Here is a 24,986-nt window from a genome sequence, read left to right on the forward strand (position 1 = left end):
CTCAGGTTAGTCCCCTCTTTTTCTTTTCCAGAAAATTAAGTGGCAACTGGAAAATAAGCATTTTATTTCGAAAGGCCTGATACTTTGGATTTGCAATATGCTCACAGCGAAACGATGGAATACTTTCAATTTTATGCTTCAATCGATTGACGGCTCATCAAGGAAACAAGCTTTAGCGCGGATGGTCGCATGATAGAATTAAAAAAAATGGTAAAAAGAGTAGCTTTGTGCGCTTTTTACGAAAGGGTTTATCGAAAAGCCATAATTACGTAACCGTTGTGCTTGCCAGTTGGTAATGAATTTGAATAAAAAGTAACTTTTTCGTAAATGGAAGCAATCAAATGTTTTAATTACCTATTTATTTTGGAAAGTTTCAATGACCCATAGCTTGCCGTAAATAGTAATGAACAAAACTTATTACTCACCCCTTAATCCGACTGTTATTAGAATTGATGGAGTCTGAAGCCATTTTACTTGCCAATATCGCGTTATCGTAATTAGTATCGTGCGGGAAGCACTACCCGTTGAGTTCAATTTACCATCACATTAAACCGAATTAGCGGCAAATTGCAGGCGTCGGTAGTGTCAAAATCTTACGACCGAGTTGTTGGAGATCCATAAATCCCGCGATTTCTGTTAAAAATTTACGTCAATTGTATTTGCCATTTACTCCATCAAATGTCGTAGTCAATTCTTCCATGACGATGCTATCGGCCGGACAGTTTATTGAGTAAAAAGCTTTTACAGAGCCATAGTGGCACCGACGACGCTGACTTTGTGACACTAAATAGCTATCGCGTAAGTTACAGCGAACGGCTTTCAAGCCAAATAAACCGTTCTAAGCTGGTAGACTGGAACGACGTTGGGGTAGATAAATTTTTGTTTCCCTCTCCGACCAGCGACAGTTAGGGTTAGATAAGAGTTAGAAATCATAAAATTTAACAATCGATGGTTACGATGTCTTCGATAGTAATATAGGCTAGTGGTGGCAGCAATCAAACAATTCATATTTCAGCAGTAAGCGCGACCGGTTTATCATACAGCTTCTTGGCAGCCATCATAAATTAGATCAGTGGTTCCCAACCTTCTTGGCTTTGCAACCCCTTTTGCGAAGCACAAACATACCTTCGATTTTTTTATCATGAAAAACATTGTATCTGCATTTTAGATTAGAGATGGTCGGAATTGATATTTTTCAACCCCGTACTCGACCCGAACCCGAATATTTGTTTTTTCGATTGAAACCGAATCCGACCCGAACCTTTAAACCTAATTTGCGCCGCCTTTGTATTGAGACAAAATACTCAAAATCTATAAGGTGAAATACAAACATAAGTATATCAATTTGTTCTTTATATTTTTCTCTGTCAGCAGTTGTTTTCAGATTTCAAAACCGACTTAGCTTTAACTTTAACAATAATCAATCGAAGTTCCCTATCGAGGGCCACAAATTTCATCACCCCGAACCATTTAAGCAGTTTGCATCTGTTTTGCCGGGGGATTTTCTTCAACACCCAAATAGCACCCAAATAGCTGCAATTTTGGTTGACTTTTTTCGTTTAATGTTTTTTGGAGATATTTTATGTATTCGTAAGACAACAAGTTAATCAGAGTTTTCATTATCATCATTGAAATTGTCGATATTGATCAAAATTAAGGAGATTGAGGCCCGTTTATTTCACCTGATTAAAATAGGCGCCACTGCTTAAGCCGTTCCTTACCCTACTACTGAAAATTGGAAATCTCTAAAAAAATTAAGGGGCGATTTAAAAGTAAAATAATAAAGGTCATGATTTGAGGAAAAATGTGGTTTTAGGCATTGCTATTAAACTACAAACTTATACTAGTTAAAAGCTTGATTTTCCTCATGCACTTGTATCCCTCTAGGTAGATATAGGAAATGTCTTCTTTTCACTCGTCTGCATCGTACTGTTCATGTATAAAATTATGAAAAAAGCTATTAAATCCAAACCCTTTGGTCATTTACCAGATGGTGATTTTATTTTATTGCACCTTGCGAGCGCACCAAAGAATAAATGTTTGCCAAGTAGAGAGGACAAGAACTGTCGAAAAGAGCTGGCCTATCAAAATTACAAATTGTTTCCACTCACGTTCAAGGCAACATCTTGCAATACAGTTGCCGCAAGTTTCCCGCCAATCGAATGACGGCGACGGGACGACGCTGCCGCCGTCGGTGTGAATTACGATAGAATGTGGAATGCCATATTTCATCACAAAACGGTCCAACTGGGGCTTTTGCTCACCGGAGAAAGGAAGCCCAAATGGTCGATATATTCAAACTGGTAACCATTTGGCATATATCCGTCTGCTTCGTGTTTTACGGAAAGACGATTAGCAGATGTTTCTGTACCACAAAACTTCTTTAGGATATATGGTGTTAGGAAAATTCATAGCATCTTCTAATGGCACCTTATTGTTTACCTTTTTAGCCAGTTGCTTCAGCTCGCTTTTTCTCAAAGAAGTAAGATGTTTTGTTTGCGAGATACAATTGAAAAAAAAATTAAGTTAAAGATAAACAAAAATATTAATTTCTGGTTCAAAGAGTAAATGTAGTAATGAAGATAGAAAATACAATTAACCGAAAATATGATAGTAGAAACTACGAAAAATAAAGTTCAGCAGGTGGGCCATAAAATAATTACTCAACCACCATTGATCGAGTGAGTAGAGTGAGTGGCCTCGACACGTTTATAGTCAAGTATCATTTTGAACCCGACCTTTGTGCTTTAAATGATACTTACTCGAGCAGTGCCAAGTTATTAGTACTGTGTATATATAGAGCTCTCAAATTGAGCTCTAAGAGGCAATTCTTGAAATTTTGAATGCTATGATAGTTGGGTTTAAAAATCTTCTAGTGAAAATAATGTTGATAACTGAACAGCCTGATTAAATAAAATAAAAATATTATGTATTGTGAAAAGTCCCTTTAAAAGATATTTTTCCCTAAAAACCTGTCCACCACTATTTCAGTTGTATATTTTAGTTACAGGTAATTTGTAGGTTATCGAGAATTTAATTTGCTGATTCAAACAACTCTTTGTGCCAATCAATTTAGAGCTAATAGTAAATAAGGCAGCGAGTAGGGTCGTAGGGTCAGATAACACCGCTAGGAGGATTGTTTCGGGTTTGTGTTATGATAAATTACAATCAATTCCCAACCAATTAAATTGCTTGTCATCGTTTTGCCTCCAGTCTCCTTTGTCTTCGTCAGCCGTTATTGCTGGAGTGCTTTTTCAAAGCAGTTGCCGAATAGTCATTCTGTTCACTTCCGACAAAATATAATACCTTGCCGTGGATGTCGTCGTTGTTGTCACTCGTAAACGAAAAAAATCTGCACCCATCAAGCTTTGGACATGGTCATTAAGTCCATGAGTCAGTGAGTCAGAATGCCACACTGTTTTGTCTGGTTTGGCTAACTTTTTATTTTGTTTGGCCGAATGTGTGTCTTTGCTAATAAATTGTCTTAGAGAGTTTAGCAGAACGAAGCTGGCTGCGGAGGTTTTCATTTTCGTTTTTTTGCATTCCGCGCCGTGCTTTGAAGAGACAAACTCCTGTTTTTCGTGCTACACCTCCCACAGATAATGCGGAAGTATGTTGTATTCTGCTACGTGTTTCCTTTTTTCCACAGCAACAGCAACTCGGTATAACAATTCCCGCTACTGAAGGTTCAACAATTTTACAATGCAAAACAGTGGAAGCTCTGGGGCGCTCGACTATGGCTCGACAGACGAAAGCGAAAGAAACAAAAAGTAACAGAAAGCTGCTCCAAATCCGACAGACTTTCAGCCAGAAGTGGTTGCGGTGCTTTGTAGAAAGCGAACTCAGAATATCTCCGCAGTATTCAAATTATTTTTAACGATGCTCATAAATCATGTCAGTAAGTGTTTTAATAAAGGTATATGTATTGTGTTTCTTCTAGACAATTGCCTGCACAATGCCAGGGTGAAAAATTGGAATTTCCGAGTGTTGGAAGGGTGGAGCAGTTTTATTATTGTTATTTTTTTCGACATGTAGAAGCACAATAGATCTGAGGAAAGTTTTATTTTGTGTGAGTAAGCGATTTCCACTCAATTTTAATACGAAGTAAGTGGATCGCACTCATCATCGAGGGTTCGTTTTTATAATACTAAATTATCATGTTGGATTATTGGATTTATATTTTAGACCTGAATTAAAATGCGTATAGTTGGGCAGAAAAAGGTATGTATATGACAACACCACCACATTGCACTGCACGATTAATAAAAATAAAGCTGAAAGAATTGTTCCAAAGTTTAGCACCTTAATTACATAGAATTAGTTGAATAGTATGCTAGCTTCTTCCGAATCAAAAAAGTGCTTATAAAGGAGTGAGTTCTTTTTCTACAATAAAAACTGGTCAAACTGGCGAAACGAAATCTGTTATAGTGAAGGAGTAAAATTTCTAATTTGAGACAATATAAATGCACCGAAAATATTAAGCTTCAAAGCTTTCTAACATATATCTCCAACTCAATTCTTATATTTTTATTAATTTCAAGGCTATGTTTTCATATTTTTATAACTCTTTAACAGAATGTTGCTGTGTTGTTGTTATTGAATGAGTAAAGGATTATGTAACAATTAGAAACAATGTACCATCTTTTAGGGATTTGCAGTATTGCCAACTGTAAAGGAGCACAAAAAGTTTCCAAAAACTGTTGATAAATATTTATCTGAAAGATAACCTATGTGTTTCTGAATTGCCTTTTGAAAGTTGCAGACTTTGGATCTGTATAACTTTTGTCAAAGAGAAAACAAAATAGGATATCTTTATACACAGTTGGATCAGCCCCTCGATGTATAGTCGTATACATTGGGTTTTCTCTGTCTCTCCTGCAGCCCAGGATCCGAACCAAAAACATAACACTAAAGTAAAAAAGTGACATTTGGACATAAGTTTGCTCGCTGACCACTTATGTTTCCCACGAGACGACGTTTCTCGTTCTATTAACAACTTTAAGATGAATGCTATTCGACTGTCAACACTGTCGAACGAAGTTTCTTTAGTTTTATTTTTTCTTGGCACGGTTCCCAAATCGTCCTTGTTCATCTCTGTTTTCTGGCTAAACGACAGCTTATATAGTTCACCATACAGGTTTTGCAAACGATGACAAAGTGAGTGACAGTTTAGGTTTCGACAGGAGGCGCAACAAGCCACATAGTAATTGGTATTCATTTATGCGAAAACGGATCATTTCATCACTCGCTCCATCGAGCCAGGCTCGCACGACAAACCTATTCCGTTTGACTAGTCTTCGCTCTTTTCGACAGTGGGTAACGCGGATGTGGGGTCGAGGAAGGAGAGCATGTTTTATTCAGTCTACAGGATTAGATTAAAGCAATTTTGTATTTCTCTTTTGAGATTGTTTAACTTCCCACAGGGGTTATTAGGAGGCTGACACTACCATCAACGATAACATGATGGAGTTTCATGGAGTGATGAATTTTCGATGTCCGCTGTGGGCTACTAGGAAGATGGTGATGATGATGAATAGACTAAACAAGGGGATAGTGATGCATATCATGTTAAGCGGGACTATTTACTAGCAGTCAAGGTGTTGAGCGGGATGTAGAGTAGAACTTTTATTCCTTATTATTGTTGTATTAATATTTGTGTAAAAATGTCTGGATGTCTTAAAGATTACTAAACAGCTACTATGAATGTGTTTTTTTATGTTAATTTTTTTCTCAAAGATCATACCACCAATTTCACAGTTTTAGTTGCGAATATTAGTTACAATTACTCTGTAGATAAAATCAGAATGGAAATGCGCAGAACACAACGCTAGCTGGAAAAAGAATTGAAAAAAACCTTCTTTTTTGTCACGCCAACAAAACAGACGTGGAATCTCAGACAGTGATTTTTGTTTCTTGATATATATAGTAAAAAACATCCACCCTTGAAAACACTCCCCGTAAAAGTTTGCTTCAATCAAAACGCATGCGGAAAGCTCTCGTAAAACTCGATGAATCTCAGCTTTCTCGCGGGATCGGAATTTGACTGACACCTACCGTATCCACCCCATATGTATGTACCCGAGTAAAAGAAATATCAGCTTTACACCACGTTATGTCACGTTTGGTTTATATAAATGCAAAAATGACATAGCCCAACACCAAGGATATATAATGTAAAAAGTAACTTGATAGTTGATTACCTTTATATATGAGCCATTACTTCTCTACGATGAATAAAAGCCAGCTAATAATAACTTGTTGAGTATAGTATAACCCTTTTTAATGTTCTAACTATTCAATCTACTATTCATACGTGATGGTATATTTGAAAAACCATGCTCTCATACTTTTGGCAGTAAAGTTAGGTTAATGAAAATTACACAGTCAAGACCATGTATTAACTTGCTGGGGAGCCATCCACATACCACGTGCACAGCTTTGGGGGGGGCGGGGGACAGGTGGGTAATGTCCACGGTCCATACATTTTTTGTAGAATTTATATGGGCAGTTGTCCACGGAGGGGGAAGGGGGGTCAAAATCGTCAAAAATCTGTCCACGTGGTATGTGAATTTCATCGACGAGTATGACGATTGGAAGTTCGACCAAAGGAAAACGTCAACGGTAAACGTTATAGAATCTTAAAAATAAATTTCGTAAAAATTCTTCATCATGTTTAAATTTTGTGTTAGTGTAATTTTCAAGCAAGTTCAATATATGCTAAAACATATTGGAACGCAATATCTTCCTGCTCGGGTACGCTTGCTGAGAACGGGGCCAACGGCGTTGGTTCTGCATTTTGTGGCACAGGCATGCAAACATTTATTAATCTCATCCCTCACCAAAACACACAGACAGTAGAGCCAGCAGCACACGAGCTACGAGTACGAAGAAAATTTCCTTACTCATATTTTATGTACGCGATCTTGTATCAGCGCGGGTAGGTGAGCTTAGAAAAGGCGAATCACTGTAACTCGTTCTTGGTTTTCATCGTTAAACAAATTTATTTTACGATAGTTTGGATCAGAGTGTTGTTGAATCATACAGCACTACCACCTTCCACACCTTTTGAGATATACGTGTTATGTGTTATTCATTGTTTTTGTAAGCTTATGAAATATCTATAATCCGAAACATCTTTACTGAGAACAATACTTTCGCCTCGAAAGACACCTTTGTTGTTCAAAGGCGATAGAATTTTTAGGGCACACGAACATCTCATGGCTAAAAAAAATCTCAAATAAATACATATTTTTCTCAGATGGAAGTAACGGCCCAGAGAGAAGACCAACAACTCACTCCAAGCAATATATGTATACATTTTCAACTAAGGTTCCTTGAGACGCTGAAGAGCAAACAAAAGCAACGGCAAAATAGCCTCAAGACGATTGCGAGGTGCGAGACTTTCTGTTACGTTACCACTTGAGTTGTTCATTGGTTTTAAAGGGTTTATTGTTTGCTTATCTCCCAGATGGTCTCGAGGTACGATGCAGGCCTAACAAGCCAGTCGTCGTAGGTTCGAGTCTTGGCTCGGGAGAGACTGTTAGTGTCAGAAGGATCGTAGCGGTAGCCCCGCAATTGTCCTGTACACTAAACAGTTGGCTGCGAAGTCTGTATATAACAAACAGAAGGTCAAGTTCCGAATCGGAATGTAGCACCAAGGCTTTGCTTTTATTGTTTGCAAAATTGAATGAATAAATCAGAACAGGCTACATCGTCTACGCTTCAGAAATTTATTATTGCATCAGAACAGGATTTAAAATTGGTGGATTGCTAATATTGCGTTTGAAAATCAGGCGATGAAATTATCAACTGTAGACAAGAACAATTTGACCTCCAACCGTTTTCTGTTAGCTACAACTTGGAAAACGCACAATTTGTGCTGTATTCGAGTATTTGCTGCATAGCTAGCCAATTCAGACTCACCTGGAAACACCACAAACCAGAGTCGAAAATGTTTGCAGAGCAATCCGTCGAAATTATTATTGTTCTACGTGTTACGATTACGTTTATGACTGGCAATGGTTTAGCTTCGGCATTTGTCGTCCACAGTACTGTCTCGTTTGGTCATACAAAGACATCGTCACTATATGATAACATCCAGATCTTGCCAGCCGGTCGGTTGGTGGGACAGTTTGTCTCGATGTCACGGAGAATTTCGACCTGTAAATAGCTGGATTGCCCGACGTGATCCACTATTAGTAACCCCGACCTGCTCTGCACAGTGCAAAGAATCCCACCACACATTTTACTAACTGCTAGTACAGATACACAGTGGCAGTGGAAGGGAATCCGAAAGTATCAGTTTCAATTAGTGCCATTTTCTGTCGCTAGTGAACCGACACACTGAATGTAACCTGAAGCGTTTTCCCCAGAGGCTAAAACAGACAATAAATATTGCAACAGAGCGATTAATTAATTATGCATGAATGATTCTACATGTGTCTTTCGTATACATGCAAACACCGATACTCAGGGGAGTGTTTCCACTTAATGACTATAACGCTTACGAAGACTGTTGTTGGTAAGTAATTTCATTTTCTCCCGCTGTCAGCTATTAAAAAGCCTAAGATTGAGCTACATAAATTTCAACTGCAAGCTTCAATATCGACTTTAGCGGAACGACCCTAATGCAGTAAAAATATGAAATGAACATTAGCGGATTCTAAGTTTACTGGCACGAAAATTGCTACAAAAATGCTGTTTCGATTTGAAATTACATTTTACGGATCATTAAATCCTGACCTACAAACCACGGTGTATAAAAGCGTGATAAGGTAAACGTCAAACCAAGCGCATTCTGCACGATTTCCCAGTTCAACCTCTTATCCTTTTTCATCAAATAACTTCGTGACTACGCTGTCGGATGTCAGCAATAATGTCCAATTATCTAAAAACCAGGCTTCATCCTTGCCAGCATTCCACCCCTTGGCTGTCGTTCACTCAAAACCTGTATCGATAGTAGCATAAATCGCGCAAAGTCATAACTTCTATTTAATATTATGTTTACGTTGCTGTTTCCGTTTCGCAACGAGTCATATCTCAAATAAATACATATTCTTCTCAGATGGAAGTAACGGCCCAGAGAGAAGACCAACAACTCACTCCAAGCAATATATGTATACATTTTCAACTAAGATTCCTTGAGACGCTGAAGAGCAAACAAAAGCAACGGCAAAATAGCCTCAAGACGATTGCGAGGTGCGAGACTTTCTGTTACGTTACCACTTGAGTTGTTCATTGGTTTTAAAGGGTTTATTGTTTGCTTATCTCCCAGATGGTCTCGAAGTACGATGCAGGCCTAACAAGCCAGTCGTCGTAGGTTCGAGTCTCGGCTCGGGAGAGACTGTTAGTGTCAGTAGGATTGTAGCTGTACACTAAACAGTTGGCTGCGAAGTCTGTATATAACAAACAGAAGCCCTTGGCTGTCGTTCACTCAAAACCTGTATCGATAGTAGCATAAATCGCGCAAAGTCATAACTTCTATTTAATATTTTGTTTACGTTGCTGTTTCCGTTTCGCAACGAGTCCTTTCATATCGACAGTTATTTTTCTGCGGTTTGAGGAAAAGTTCACAAAGTGAATAAATCGATTCAATTTAATTGAGTGCCGCACATTGCAGAACCTGGGACAAAAAGCTTTAGTCAGTTATAAAAATATGTTTGTTATCTCTGTTGTTATCTCTTCTTAATTGATATATCTTTGAATATGAGCAAAAACATAACAATTAGAGACTATGCTTCATGAGAGTCAGTTTTGCACATTATTTGTAAATTAATTAAAAACTCTTGACTCGGAACCAGAATGCCAAGCTATAATATGGTATTTCGTATATTGCACAACATATGCACAACACGTTAGCATGTCATTCGGGTTATGTCAGCAAAAGCAATGCTTGGATGCTAAATACTTCAACATTTGATTTGATCTGTAAATACACCTGTTGTTTCTGGATTGCCTATAAATATTCTACAGAAAAAATAACAAAAAACTAGCAAATTGACGCGGTTGACAACTCCCGGTTCGCTCTTAAAGAAGGTCCAGACATGTTCAATGATTTTCTACCATTCGTAAATGAATGTTTGAAAGTGGCACTTTTGTTCTCTTTTATATTTTGCTAGCGAAAGAAATTTACTTACCAGTTTCAACCAAATGTTAGTGATCAGCAGCTGGTTTTTCTCGTCCTGCAAAATCACCAGAGAAAAAAAGGTAAATTAGTATCGGTAGAAGAAGTAATGCTGTTACCTCCACGGCTCAGCGTCGTTAGACGATTGTGGAGAAAAGCTGCAACAACGAGGAACACTAAATTAAAAGATATTTTTCAAAATTCCACAGCCATCGACGAATGAAAGGATAGACAAATAGATTGATGACCGAACGAACGAAAAAAGAGTGAATGTAGTGGGGGGTGGCCGCAGGAGTAGAGTTCGTGTTACGACCCGAGAAAGAAGATAAAGTACTTCTGCTCACCCTAATGAAAAGCTCTTTTTCGTAAGAGTGCCACCCCCCGCAACCGTGTTCGTCATCGTCATCGACGCAGATTCGAACGCGGATGGATCGTGGCATTACATCGTCTCTTGATTCGGCTCAAGCCTCGTGGGCTCAAGGTGGGAACCACTTCAGTTGGTGAAAAGTTCTCGCTTCAGTTCGTTCCCTGGAAGTGATTTACTCTATCTGCAGATGCGCTGTGAAAATGTGTTTCTTGAAGATGATGAAGTTTGCGTACTTGTGGCGGATAATTATTAGTGCAATTTATTTGGTCCGGCATCTAGTTGGGTGACAAAAACTTCGAAGTAATTCGACCGGTGCGTAAAAAATATTTCTTGGAAAGCAATTGTTACAGCATTTTCGGCTCGTGAAGAGAAATTTTGACATTCTAATAGTGCGAAACTGGCTATACAATATGAGTATGGCTTTATTTTTATGAAATTTTTCAATCTGATTCCATAAACAGAATCCCATCTGATGGCAACCATAATCGACAACTTTCCAATGGCAGCTATTGCTCTGCAAGTAATACCAGCATATTTTCGCCTCATTTCGCACATATTTACATCTCACCTGACGCAACTGAAAATCTTCTTGCACTGTCTAAAAAAACAAAGAAGGGGTTGCCACTTTCGTGCGCGAAGATAAAATTTTGATGATCCATTGAAAGTGTCTGTTTTTTTTTTCTCGCATTCTTCGCCGGCCACGTGGACGACCGGAGGGATAACACCGTGGCGGAGCATAATTACTACTTTCAGTGTACTACTCTGAACTCCCTGCAGTCTGTCAGTAGATCGCCTCGAGGATTTTTGTTCAACCGTCAGCTGGACTCTTTCAAGTTTCCAAGTGCTGACAAGAAAGAGCACTTCTTGGTGTGGCAATGGGAAAATAGAGTATCTGCTTTCAGTTGCTACTGGGAGAAAAAGGTCGTTTGTTGGTTTTAGGCATACATACACACACTAGCCCGCCCACAACGCACATAAGCTATCAAATTTTTTACCAGCTGCAATGTTGTGGATGGTGGCACTTCAAAGTTACCTGTGTTTGCTCTATAAGCTTTCCAGCATTGGCATCGAAAAAAATTGCTCTTTGTCTTCTCTTTTGACGCGGTCTTTTGTTCTTTATAAATATTAATTCTAACTGCAATTTAATAGTTCGAATGCGAAAAACTGTAAAAAATGAGAAACCGAACGTGTTTCTAGCGACCGAATATCTCTAATGCCGCATACTTATGAGTCGGTTATAATGCGAAAACTATTATGCACCCAAGGTTTTCTTCACGTCCTTTCAGTTTAAAAAATCACGTGAATTTCTCTGTAGAGAAGACTGCATTCAATTTATTTCACATCTATTGGTTAAACCATTAACCTCCCCCTAATCGATTAAGTATTCGTGACACTGCTCTAAGCTGCCCAATCTGAAAGCTAACTTTAGAAGTAAAATTCTAGCCTTCCACCAATAAGGAGTTTTCTCACACAAACGTAATTCGACACTGAACGGCAGATAAAATACGAAGACTATAAAGTTGTATCTTGGATGCTGTGTAAAATGATCCTACACCAGTAAGACTTTTCTCCCAAGATAACTTGTAAATCCTTCTAATTTAGTTACACTTCACCATAAATCTTCGGTATCCTCGAAATTCCTGGTGTTGGAAAGTTTCATCGGTCTTTTTGTTGCGCTTACTTGCAAAAAGTAAATAAGACTGAAGCACTTGAGAGCACAAACCCGAAAGTATGCCGTCACGTTTTTACTGCTACTGCTTTTGGCGGATCTTTTTGGTCAATAAGGGAGGACACATTTTCTCTGGAGATGAAGTTTTTTTTATTGTTTCTCAGACGCTAAAAGTTTTATCTATGTAAATCCCTTGCTTGCTCTCGACATTATTGGCTGATTCTCCTTGGACATGTTAGCTCTGTGTCACGTTCTATTATAATATGTGTTTACCGAGTGCAACTGATCTTGATATTATATAACAAGAAAAGAACATTATAGCATTATAAAACTAATCCAAAAATTTAGAAAAAAAAGTTTAAACGAATGTAGATGATAAATTACAAGTGGCAAAAAATTACAGCATGATTGTGAATATGCAATGATGTATTGAAATTATAGATTAAGCACGTCAACAAACACGAAAAATGTATTTAGGATAAATATTTCCAAATTAGGTGACTCTTGAATAATAATAGTTTTTTAACCAAATTAGACTAGTAGTAGTTTTTTTTAACCGAATTAGACTAGTACAGTAAAAAATATAAATTATTAATCGTTGGACCGATTTTCGAAATTTTAACAACGAATGAAAGGTAAATTGCAGCATTAGTTTGAGCATGATTGCAACAGCATTGAAAATATTGTGCTGTTTTTTTTTTCTGGACTGCTACACTTTCTAGACTTTCTACACAACATATGAAAGATCTGGAGAAATGATACGTTTATGTACACTTGTTTAAAAACTGATGTTGGGATGAATAAAACAAAGTCAGTTTTTGATTTTTTCTCTGGAAAACTGAAGACTTGTTGCACAGTGTATCAAAAATTTGGAAACCAAAAAGTTTTGATTTAGAAATTATTTTTTTCTTTGGTTTAATGTTGAAACATCGAAATTAGTTATTTTTTCATGGTGTAAGGTGTAAAAAGACCCAGTGAATCAAATGTGAACCATAAAAACGACTATTTTCAATTTTTTCGTATAATTTATTAATCGAGGATAATAAAATTTTGCATATGAAATTGAAAAACATTCTTATCTTTGCGAAAAAAAGATGAAAAATGGGATCTTCTTCAACCTAAAACCATAAATTGTTATACACTGAATTCAGTTTTTACGCGACTTTTTTTTAAGTGATTTTATTTTACACGATTTTTTGTACGCGATTTTCTCGAAATTACGCGATTTTTTTACGCGATTTTCTCGAAATTACGTGATATGTGACTTGCGAAATATTGTTTATGAGCCAAGATGTAACACACACACACAAACATACACACACATACACATACATACACACATACACACACACACACTTACCACATAGCGAAAGATTTTGTAACGACGCGATCTTTTTCTACGCGATTTGCTCCAAATTACGCGATTTTTTTTTTCAAAATTACGCGATTTTTTTACGCGATTCTTTTTTTGCGCGCACACATCAATCGCGTAAAAAGAGAATCCAGTGTAGATATTGACATATTTAACATACTTGAATATTAATCAACTATGAAGGAAACGATAATGAAATCTAGAAATTGCAGTAATATTTATCCTTATTTGATCGAGTCGAGCCTTTCAGTTGGTTCAGTGAATTGATTCTAGACTAACTAACCAGTCGATGTATGTTCGCATGTTCGGCTCGAGAAGAATCCTTATGGTTACAAGGATCTTTGGTCTCAAAAAACATCTAGGAACATACAATACAAACTATGAAATAATCTATAACTTGAATAATTGTAATTATAACGGCATTACTCTAATTGGATTTGACTTGTAGCATTATAATATGCCAACATCATGCTTCGATTATAATAAGTCAACAAGTAGAAAAGGGGAAAAATCGCTATCCATCCCTCTAACCCTATATAAAAATAATCACGAAGTCAAGATGAAAGGACAGCAAACCAACCGCGTGAAACCTTATTTTATTCCACTGCCCCCCTGCTCGTACATTCCAACATCCAGAGCGCCCCCATCACGACTGAAAGGCACCGCGTGGGATGGTTAATTACAATTTCGGATCGAGTCAACCGTCAAACCGCGGCAAGCAGGTAAGCATGCAAGAGTAAAATCACCGCTCGCAATGAGCTTTCCTTCAGGCGGTTGGTGACTTAGTATCCTGAAGGACTATCCGCTAACTATTAATGGAACAGCCAGCCTCTGAACCGGGTAGACTCTTGCTGGAACTGTAATGGACTTCTTTGGAACCTGACCAACTGGTGACAGGTTCGACAAATTGAGTGGACAGGTTATTAGTGCATTGCTTTGGTTGAAATCAACGGATCGGATCGGATTTTGTGTGAGAAGCATGGAGATTCAGTTCATTTTGATTTCTGCATTACAGTGCACTGTAAGTTATGAGTTTGTTTTCAGAAAAACTCGTAGTTCTCTACTAAAAAGTGATTTGAATGTTTGCACTTCACTTCAGTGAGTGCGGTTTTGATGGAATTATTTACGATACGCATTTACTTCCACTGTATGAATAAAGTTTTTCTATGGAGCCGCACTATTCATTGAAGTTTCAGTTCACGTGGCCCGTGTTATTCAAACAAACGAACGTTCAAATTTTTATTCTTTGTTTATTCAAATATTTCGACAACTTGAGTTGTGGAATACGACAGATTGCGAATTCTCGTTTGCCACAGCAAAGCTAAAAAAACGAAGTCTAATATTTTTAAAAAATTATGCGATTTTGCAAGCATACATAATGTAATCAAAGCGTAAACTGTACTAAATACCATGCGACTCCTCTGGTACGTACCGCAGATATATCGTGCCGCAGTGCATGATTTACCGTGTTTTCTCTTCGCACAGGCGTGAGGCAAAGCTCGCCTGATACTTTTGATTAATGGCGAACCGCTGTTGTCGTTGTCGCCATCGCTCTTGTTAAAGGCTAAACTGGTGTTGGATGCTCAAGCCGACCACTTCCTCACTTTCGCACAGTTCCAAAATAGAGTTCTTCTGGAGTTGAGGATATTGATATGTCACGTTGAATTACAGTTACAATTCAGGCCAGTCGCTCTACGCTTGAATGTGCGTGCTCGTGTGAATGTGTGGCATCGGCGGTTACCGACAAAAGTCATTTATTGAAAAAGTTGCCACGATTCCATTTCAAGCTGGGTTTTTGCCTATTTCCTGCTGGAGGCGTTCTTGATTCTATTGACGTTCAAAAGCTACTGCCATTTGGTGGCAAACTTGAATAGAGTGGATAATAATGGGGATGAGGTACGTGTATGTATGTAAGTGCAATTTCGTAGACAGTCGATTTATTTGTTGACTCATCTTAACATGATCAAAGTGGCATGAAACGCCGCTTTGTGTGATTTATCAGAAGGGTTGAAATTTTCTATTTGGAGTTACAGACAACAACAGTGTTATTGTATTTGATTCTAGTAATAAAAATAAAAATAAAAGTGTTCTATGTAGAAAATAAAAAGTGTACATAACTTTCAATTGTTTAAAAGTCTTCTTTTCTCTTCTTCTACACTTATATAAATGCGAATGTTTGTTTGTCAGTCTGTCTGTTAACTATAGACTGAAAAATTACTGAACCGATTGCCGCGAAAATTCGTACATAGGGGTTTTCGAGTACGGGGAGTGCCACAAATGTATTAGTTTTGCTCTAACTCAAAAGCGTAGACAAGAAGGGGTCAATTTGTAGTTTATAAACGTGTCATTTAAGACTTCTCTGTTTTCTGCTTTCGTTTACGAGGTAGAGATGGAGGGTCAGCGCTATCGAACATTTTTTTTAAACCGCTTACCCGATTATCATTATATTCGGTATGTAGAATCTATAGTATCTGATGTAGTTCAACGACTTCCAATTTTATGTACTCCATTAGCGTGGAAAGGTGGGGAGGTAAATTATTTATAAGTAAACTCCTTAACGCCTAACTCAATTACTGTACCTAATTGGCATACGTATGTTCTCAAGTATGTTTCTATGACATTGATTTTCCTGTATCTCAGTGCCGTGAAAAAAAATGTCGAGACATGTTTTGAACGCTGATCCCGGTATCCAGAGACCGGAAATCAAATCCAGATTTCATTTTGAAATCCGGGATGATAACTTCTGGTTTCCGAAAGTGACCAAATACCACTCATTATGGTTATTTTGAAAACCAAATAATACCCAGGCTGGAATTCGACCACAAACACCATTCTGAATTCCAAGATGACGACTTCCGGTTTCCGGAAAACAACAAAAAAAAACGGTCAAATAGCATCCCATATGGGTACTTCCGAAACTAGAATGATGCATATAGTCCGGAAAACGACTTGAGACGCCATTTTGAAATCCACATTGGTGACATTCGATTCCCAGAAAACAGCCTTATGTTATCAAATACCACCCAAAGTGGGCATTTGCGAAATCGAGATGATGCACATAGGTCAAAAATCGTCCCCAGACACCATTTTCAAATTCGAAATGATAACTTTCACTTATGGAAAACCGCCAGAAATATTCATTCCGAAATTGAGATGATACCAGGAGATTTAATCTAGATGACATTCTGAAACTCAAAACAGTGACTTACGGCTGGAAACTACCAACTCGCTGTAGTGGTAGTGGTAGTAAAATCAAAATTTCAACGAGCATTTTGCTTATTGATTTTTTTTTAACTAAAACGTGATTAATCGGTTATTTTTTAACGAAGCGACAATGAAACAAAATAGTTCAGTTGTCAACGATTTGTGATTAATCCAGTGTATGAAGAGAAAATTTTAGAAGCTCAGGTGAGTTGAATGAAATTCAACGGTGCCTTTTAAATTTTCATCAAGCAAAATATATTTGAGCTCCTAGACATCGAAAATCCAGCATTCAGAAATCAGTATACCGCCAGTCAGATAACTCAAAATTGGACTACCGCAATGCAAAGCCAGGGTGTCGAAAACATGGACAAACCTGGAAAATCAGGGGGGAATGTCAGGAAAATCGTTTTTGTATCACGGAAATCAGAGACTGATTTTTTTTAGCATAAAAAGCTTCGGTTTCATATCGATCGAAAACATTTTTCACTGGAATTCCAGAGTTGCGTTCATCTACGCTGCACTTTTTTGTGCCAAATGCTGAAAAATATCAGAGAAATTGAATGTATATTTCAGGGAATATCACGGAAAATCAGGGAATTTGGTTTTGGAATTTTTTTCGTCATGGTACCTGTTTCATTGAACTGGTTTGTGTTTCGGAAAATTTGTACCGTGTAACCCCGACGAAATAGGAGTTCATTCCGAACATTGGTTGATGTAGATGAATAATCATGAAGAAGTGACCAATTGGACACCCGGAAAAATGTTCAATGCTAAGAGATGGCGCTATAGGTGATTGAATTTCCTATACATCGCCATTGACTTAATAAAGTTGTAAAGGAAAATCAAATTTTCTGATAAAAATAGATTGCATATAGTAGAAGTATCTACTAGAAAGTTGGAATAATATAAAAACAGGGTAACTAATAGCAGTTTTTCCGGTCATTGAGTAAAATGCTCATAGAAATTTCGATTTTACCACCACTACCACTACAGCGCCATCTCTTAGCATTGAACATTGTTCCGGGAGTTAACAAATTCTACAAATCTCCTAGGAACGACACAACCTGATTTTTTTTATTCGAGTAAGCTTTTCTCCAATTTGCGAGAAAATTAGCCCGCCATTTTCGAAAAATGAAAATTTTCAAAATCCCTTACGTACAAGCGTAGACTACGCGCTTGAAAAAAGTTGGATTTTCTTTTTGTTTTAAGACAAGGTGGACTCAATTCAACTCAATGGAAAAATTCCATATATGGTTTTCATCTATTTTATTCCCGCAAAACTTCAATCATTTGATGACTCATGAACAAATTACAAATGCGTTGAAGAACCATGTATACCACGGTCACGTGAAGTGATCAGCGAAAAACAAACATGACGACGATTTGAATTTCATGATTCCGAAATAAATTCCTGATGAATCAGTAGTTTGAGATACCTAACTCTTCTAGATCATCCAGCAATTCCCCTATTTACAGCAGTGCACATAATTTACGGTTAAAAGTTGAAAATGTCATTCTCACGCCCAGAAACCTGAACCAAACAAACTCATGTAATTGGACAAGATTGGTCGTAAATCATTTCAAAACCGTTGTAGTACAAGCGACGATACTGGAAGGCAAATTCAAAGGTAAGGATGTTCTCAATCCGAAAACGATTTGACTCTTTGAGTTTAAACGTGATGTTTGGATTTGAAATGTCTATTTAAAAATGGCAAAGTCAATTTTTGAAAGTGTTAGGAATCAATTAAGAAATCCCATTGTTTCTCCTGTTTATTTATTCTTCAAAAAGGTTGTCTTCCAACTTAACAATTTCAATTTGTTTCTTTCTATGTGAACTTAAAAAAATGTTTTGTTTGTGTGAGCAGAAGAAACTATTTCTTTTCACCAACTAATAAAAAAAAGCTTAGAATATTTGAAATGAAAACATGTGGAATCGTGAACATTCAAAATTTAATAATAGAAAAATAGGTGGGACAAAGTCTGCCGGGTCAGCTAGTGTAATATATCAATGTAATATTAGTTTGAAGTTATGGCACACTAAGAGGCGCAGCATCGCGGGCCGGGTATCAGATAGTTGATATATAAGTAACCAGAATTCGCTTGGCAAATAGTGTATACAGCAAATATCGAAAGACACACGGAAAAATACTGTTTTCAAACCAAAAATCCTAGATTAATCTAAAGAAACAACGCTGCCTGTCTTCGCCTAGCTCTGTATCAGTCCAAATGGCTGTGAAAACAAACAGCTATTCGATCGTCCGAAACCTTACTACCAGTTTCTCGGCACGGCAGAGTGTGGACCAAATATTTGCACATATAGCCAATTTCGGAACTATGTGAAAGAAGGGACTTCTGGCTTAGCGCTGCAGCACTATAAACTATAACAAAGGGACATGTTTCCATTTGTCTCGCTTCCTTCGTTGACCCACAATTGAAACTAACGGACAAAATGCGATACAGGAACCCACCGGTCAGAAGGACGGACGATGAAAATTGGGAAATTCAAAAGTTATGATTAAAAGGGAGCTTTTTCGTTTACAACTACATATACACATAGTCACAAGTTAGCTAACGTGGTGATTGAGGTTATGTTCAGTTCGAGAACAGCACTGCTCACAGTACAAACTAGAAATAGTAGGACAAGAACATAAACGCAAATGTTGGGCCAAACCGGAAAGGGAGGTTGACAAAAAATTGAATTGAAGTGGAACATACTGGGCGAGAGTATGCGAAAGGAAAGCAAGTGCTGCCCTAGATTAATAAAACACTAAGTGCATTGCCATAATGTTAAAATATATCTACTTGCTCTCCCATCGAAACAGTTGCTTGGGTTAGACTAAATTTCTGGTTTGTGGCTCGTAGCTTGAATATGTTCGAGTGGTAGCACACATGTGCATGGAAGTTTTGATAGATGAAATACTATCGAAACTCAATTCAGCCGTACAACTCGACAGGCAGTTCATGTTTTTAATTTACGAGCTTGTCTGTATAGCGAATCACTATACACAAACACACAATAAAAACACATAAACACAAACATTTCAACAACACGAGTACCCGCGTCAACAGCATCTAGTTTGACGTTATCATGCTGCTGCGAAGATTATGCAAAAGTTTCGCCATGGTAAAGGTAGTCATAAAGGAAAATTCAATCAAAGCATCCATGCTTTATTCCTCCAGCAAAGAAATTTTAAGAACTTTGAAGACATCCTCTGTATCAACCCCCTCGGCGGTAATCACGCTTCATAATGGGTGTGCTCTCATTCTCTGCCATGCTTGGAAAAATAATAGGTTAGACAAAGATGGATTGGAAACTTTCCCTCTCAGTTAGCAATCATAAACACTACGACGTACTCCATTAAACTCTCATACCATCGTTGTTCTGTGTTCTGTCATAAACGAAACCGGGAGGAGGAAAGGCGTGCTGGTGGGTGAATTCAAACAAATTTGCGGTGTGCTGTCTGTGTTTGGATGGGAAAATTGCGCACGCGGTCAGGATGTAAATCCGACCGGCAGAGAAGACGAGACAAACAACTTAGGCTGTTTGTTCAACCGCACCGGTTGCTTTAAGGATGAAAACCGGCTGTGTTTGCGTAATATATCGGCGCAGAGAAAATATTAAGCATCAGTTTAACGGTTGTTTGTTTGACGGTCGGGATTTCAAATTGAAGCTTAGCAGGTCGTTAAATTTTCTCAGCTACTTCTAAGGTTCCTAGGTTTCCAATCTTAACTACCGCTTTTGCTCGGAGTTTATCAGTATGGCTTAAGTGAGTTTGGTCAATTGGCACGTTGCGTTTTCGTTCGTATCCTTCAGCATTGTTAGTTCGAATACAAATGTATAGGAGTGGAGTAACATCCTAAAGATAGTACTTAAATTTGATTTTCAAATAAATAAAAGTTATAGTTGAATTAAATAGTGTCGTTGTCAGTAGCTCCATTGAGCAGTGTCTCGCTCAATAACACAATCAACGTAAGGTTCGGTTTAATCACCGCTAGACAAATATGTGTACCTCTTGTTAGGCAGTTTCTGTCGGCCTGGGCAGAGACTGGAATGCCAGGCAGCAGTTTCTGCTTCTGCTGTTTCAAATCAACGTCAAATAAAGCCAACCCGATACGAAGAAAAATCTTCCCGGAAAACAAACACCCAAAACGTGACCGGCCTCTTGCTGCCAGGCCGCTTCGGAAGCTGATGCGGCCGCTGCTGGCACCAGCCACAAACCGAAACGAGCGTTGGCAGATGGCACAAAATTCCGCATAATGCGCTACTCATTCCTGTACTACTTCGGCTTCATGTGTCTCGACGCCAGTTCAAAATGAATTTCGTTATTAATATTTATGGTCATTTTTCACCCGACTGAATAAAAGTTTGCCAAGCTTTTGTTTATGACCGGCGATTCGGTGTTGCCTGCGATGCTCAAGGGACAATAAACTTACCTCGAAATCACATTAGCTGTTTTCGTCGGTTGTTTAAAATGTCAAATACAGGCGTAATTTTGCTTTTATTGGGACGCACAAATATATTGTCTCCTCTGACTGAAAAACGTCATGAAACACAACAATTGGTTTGTGAACTATTCCTTGCAGTGTCAAAATGTCACCACAAACTCTAGTACAGACTGATATATTTACTCAGCCTTTTGGATAGTGTAATAGCTACTATGCAATTGGGTGCCTCCAGCCGAAAGCCGAATGCTTTTGCTCCAACAGACACCGAACCAGTCAACAATCTCCTGTACACAAGAAAAAAATAGGACAGAGACGAGAAACATTTTACCGGAGGCTGATCTATTATTGCTCCATATTTGGGGGGAAAGCCAACAACAAAAAATGAACGAGCTAAGTTTGGTTTTGTAGCTTAAGGAAAAATTGGAGAAAATTTAACTTCCTGCTACAGGACGATGCACACTGGAGTCTAGGGGTGCGGCTGCAAGATGCATGTCACATCGTGAGGCCTGGAAAAATGAAGTAAAGCCAGACGCGAGTGTAAAAATATGACATTTTCGCGTTGTGTAATTTGAAGATTTCGCCTCTAGTAATTCATAGGAGGCGTTACAGACGTGAGGTCGTTTAGAGGACCAAACATTGACTTGGATCATTATCTTGTGGTATCCAAGATTCGCGCCCGGTTGTCCAACGTTTTAAAATCTAGGACGACAACGGGGATACAGTTGAACATCCAGCGGCTATCAACTGGAGAAGTGGCTCTACCCTTACTAACACGCAGAGAATCCATCCCCAAGACACCTATAACTCGGTGACGGAATCGTGAAAGGAATTGCAAACACGATCCGGAGGATTCCCACTCACGATACTTATTTCAAGAATCCTAGAGCCATATACAGGGCATTCCTGAAGATTCTTTTTCAGGAATCCTTTTTAAGGACGCTCAGGAATCCAATGTGAGGAATCCTAGAGAATCTATGCGAATCGTATGTGTTCGTCCGGGTAGAGTACCTGCGGAAGATTGATGAGCGGATCGAGGATAAAGTTGGAGGTAGCCTGAATGAACAGTGGAGGCATATCCACAATACGATCAACACCAAAGCGGGAAAGGTGTTGGGTACATCTGATACCATCACGTCCAATGAGTGGTTTGACGCTGAGTGCCAGCGAGCGTCGGATGAAAAGAACCGCACCAGAGTTCACATGTTAGCCACGGCTGTGACTCGTCAAAGCGTAGGAAGATACCGGGAAGCTAGAGCTGCTGAAAAAAGACTCCATCGCCGGAAGAAACAGCATTGGGAGCGTATTCATGCGGAGGCGGAAGGTTGCTTCTCACGGCACGATGCGAGAAGATTGATGGAATGAGGAACCGAAACGTGCCAGCCCCTGTCATGTGCAACGATAGGGAGGGGAACCTGATTACCGATAGAACGGAGGTGGCCAGGCGTTAGAAGGAACACATTAATGTGCTGTTGAATGTTGAAGAAAACATTGTAGTCGAAAGGAGCAGGATGGTGATTGAGGATGATGGCAAAGCTGTGGACCCACCCATGGACAAAGCTGTGGACCCATCCATGGACGAGGTTAAAAAAACTGAAGAACTGCAAGACAGCTGGTAAGGACGGCATTCCAGCCGAACTTTTTTAAGTCGGGAGCGAACAGTTGTGTCGTGCTTTACACCGGATCATGCTGAGAGTGTGGTCCGATGGAGAGTTACCCTCGGACTGGTTGGAGGGTCTGATATGTCCGATCTACAATAGAGGGAACCGCCTGGACTGTAGTAATTATCGGAACATAACCCTTCTCGACACCGTTCACAAAACTCTCTCCCGTATCCTGTTTCATAGACTGAGGCCTTTGTCGGAGACCTTTGTTAGCGATTACCAATGTGGTTTTCGAGAGGGACGCTCCACGCCGATACAGTTAAAAGATATGAGTTATAACGAGTCATACTCGAATATGGTTTCCCAACAAAACTAATTAGGTCGATACGTGCCACCCTTGAAGGCTCTACATCATGCGTCAGGATAGTCGGTGAGATATCGGACTCCTGCGTGACGTTAGATGTTTTGTAGCAGAGAGACGAGCTGTCAAACTTGTTGTTCAACATCGCATTGGAGGGTACTATATGGAGGGCTGGCGTGCAAAGAAGCGGCACCATCATTGCGAAGTCTCACATGCTTCTAGGTTTTACGGACGATATCGACATCATTGGTATCAACCGTAGAGCAGTGGAAGAGGCCATCGGATCTCTCAGGAGGAAAGCTGCTCATCATTAACTTTGCCAAAACGAAATACATGGTGGCTGGTAGAGAGCATGGTAGTCCGACGGATGTTGATGCTGAGATGGTGTTAGATGTGGAAACATGTGAAGTAGTCGGCGAATTTATTTACCTGGGTACATTAGTGACATTTGACAACAAGGTTAGCCGTGAGATAAAAAGGCGGATAGCAGCTGCAACCAGGGACTTCTACGGATTACGTAACCAGTTGAGGACCCATAGTCTGCAAACCCGTACTGAACTAGCATTCTACAAAACACAATAATTCTTCTCGTGGCCCTCTACAGCCATGAAGCATAGACGTTGAAAGAGGCCGACTGCGAGCTCTTAATGTTTTTGAGCGTAGGATTTTACGTTCAATCCTCGGCGGCAAACTAGCAAATGGTGTTTGGCGCAGACGCATGAACCATGAAGCGTACCAGGTGTAAATCGGCGGATATAGCTAAGCGGATAAAACACGGCAGGTTGCAGTGGGCTGGGCATGTAGCTAGAATGCCGTAAGAACGACCAGCGAAGACTATATTTAACAAGAATCCCGACTTCGAGGTAGGCCCGCACTCGTTGGATGTGTGCTGTGGACGAGGATGCCCACGAAATAGGTGGGGATATAGGATAGCAGCCCAAGACCAAGTGACCTACGTATTCTGGATTCTGGATTCAGCATTGGATCGATAATCGGTCTGTCGCCGTAAAAGGAAGGGAAAGGAAAGGAATTCATAAGAGGATACATTCTGGCATAAGTTACCACCAGAATTTGCAAAAGCGGAACCAAAATAATGAAAATACAATAACATATACACGTCAACTCTTCGAAAAAAATACTGTATGATGACAATGGTAAACACAGGTTTTGACATAGAGCTGAGCTCTAGAGCACCAAAATTCACAGAAATGGTTAAAAAGCCATAATCTTCCATTTTTTCCCAGTTTGAGCATTCGAGCAACTTTTTTTCTCTTTTGTCGACTAGTGTAATTTATGCCGCATCCAATTTTCAATTAAATCACATTTTTGACAATCAATAGCCCATCTGTATCGAATGTTTATAACTAAAGATCAAATTGATGATGACTAGGTACTAATAATGTCACTAGTACAAGTTCCAACTAAACATTGTGAGAAGATAAAAAGTAAAATTGATAACTTACCACATCGATGATCTGCATCAACGTTAGACCGAAGCTGAGTTGTAGTGGGTCCGACTCGTTGACAACCGGTCGTTCTAATACGTTGTAATTATCCAACAAATGGTGCAACAGTCGCTTTTCGTGATATCCGGCTTGAACAACTGAAAAACAGACCCAAAAAGTAACAAATGAACTAATTAGCAACTAAACTAATACCACATTTAAACGATCATAGATTAAAAAGTCATAGATTCGGACATTCAACTGTCCGAATGAAACAATCTCACTCCCTCAGTTAGTAGGCACTTAGTCGAACTGCCACAGAAGGACAATTGAACGGCATCAAAACAATCAACAAACGTTGTGTCGGTTCCCTCTGCTACCCTCCGGGAGCGAATAAT

General features: G+C 38.9%; 1 protein-coding gene across 4 annotated transcripts in view; it reads right to left on the reverse strand.

Moving 5' to 3' along the window:
• The window catches only part of LOC129733840 (neuronal acetylcholine receptor subunit alpha-7), a 124,549-nt gene that overhangs the window by 60,806 nt on the left and 38,757 nt on the right, over positions 1-24,986 (reverse strand). For all 4 annotated transcript variants that reach the window (XM_055695378.1, XM_055695377.1, XM_055695376.1 and 1 more), the window contains 2 exons: positions 24,607-24,746; positions 10,137-10,181 (listed from right to left, as the gene is read on the reverse strand). In XM_055695378.1, coding sequence (XP_055551353.1) covers positions 10,137-10,181; positions 24,607-24,746 — 185 coding nt within the window. The remainder of the gene's footprint in view (positions 1-10,136; positions 10,182-24,606; positions 24,747-24,986) is intronic.

This window comes from Wyeomyia smithii, chromosome 1, assembly GCF_029784165.1.
Source record: "Wyeomyia smithii strain HCP4-BCI-WySm-NY-G18 chromosome 1, ASM2978416v1, whole genome shotgun sequence".
NCBI classification, from domain to species: Eukaryota; Metazoa; Arthropoda; class Insecta; order Diptera; family Culicidae; genus Wyeomyia; species Wyeomyia smithii.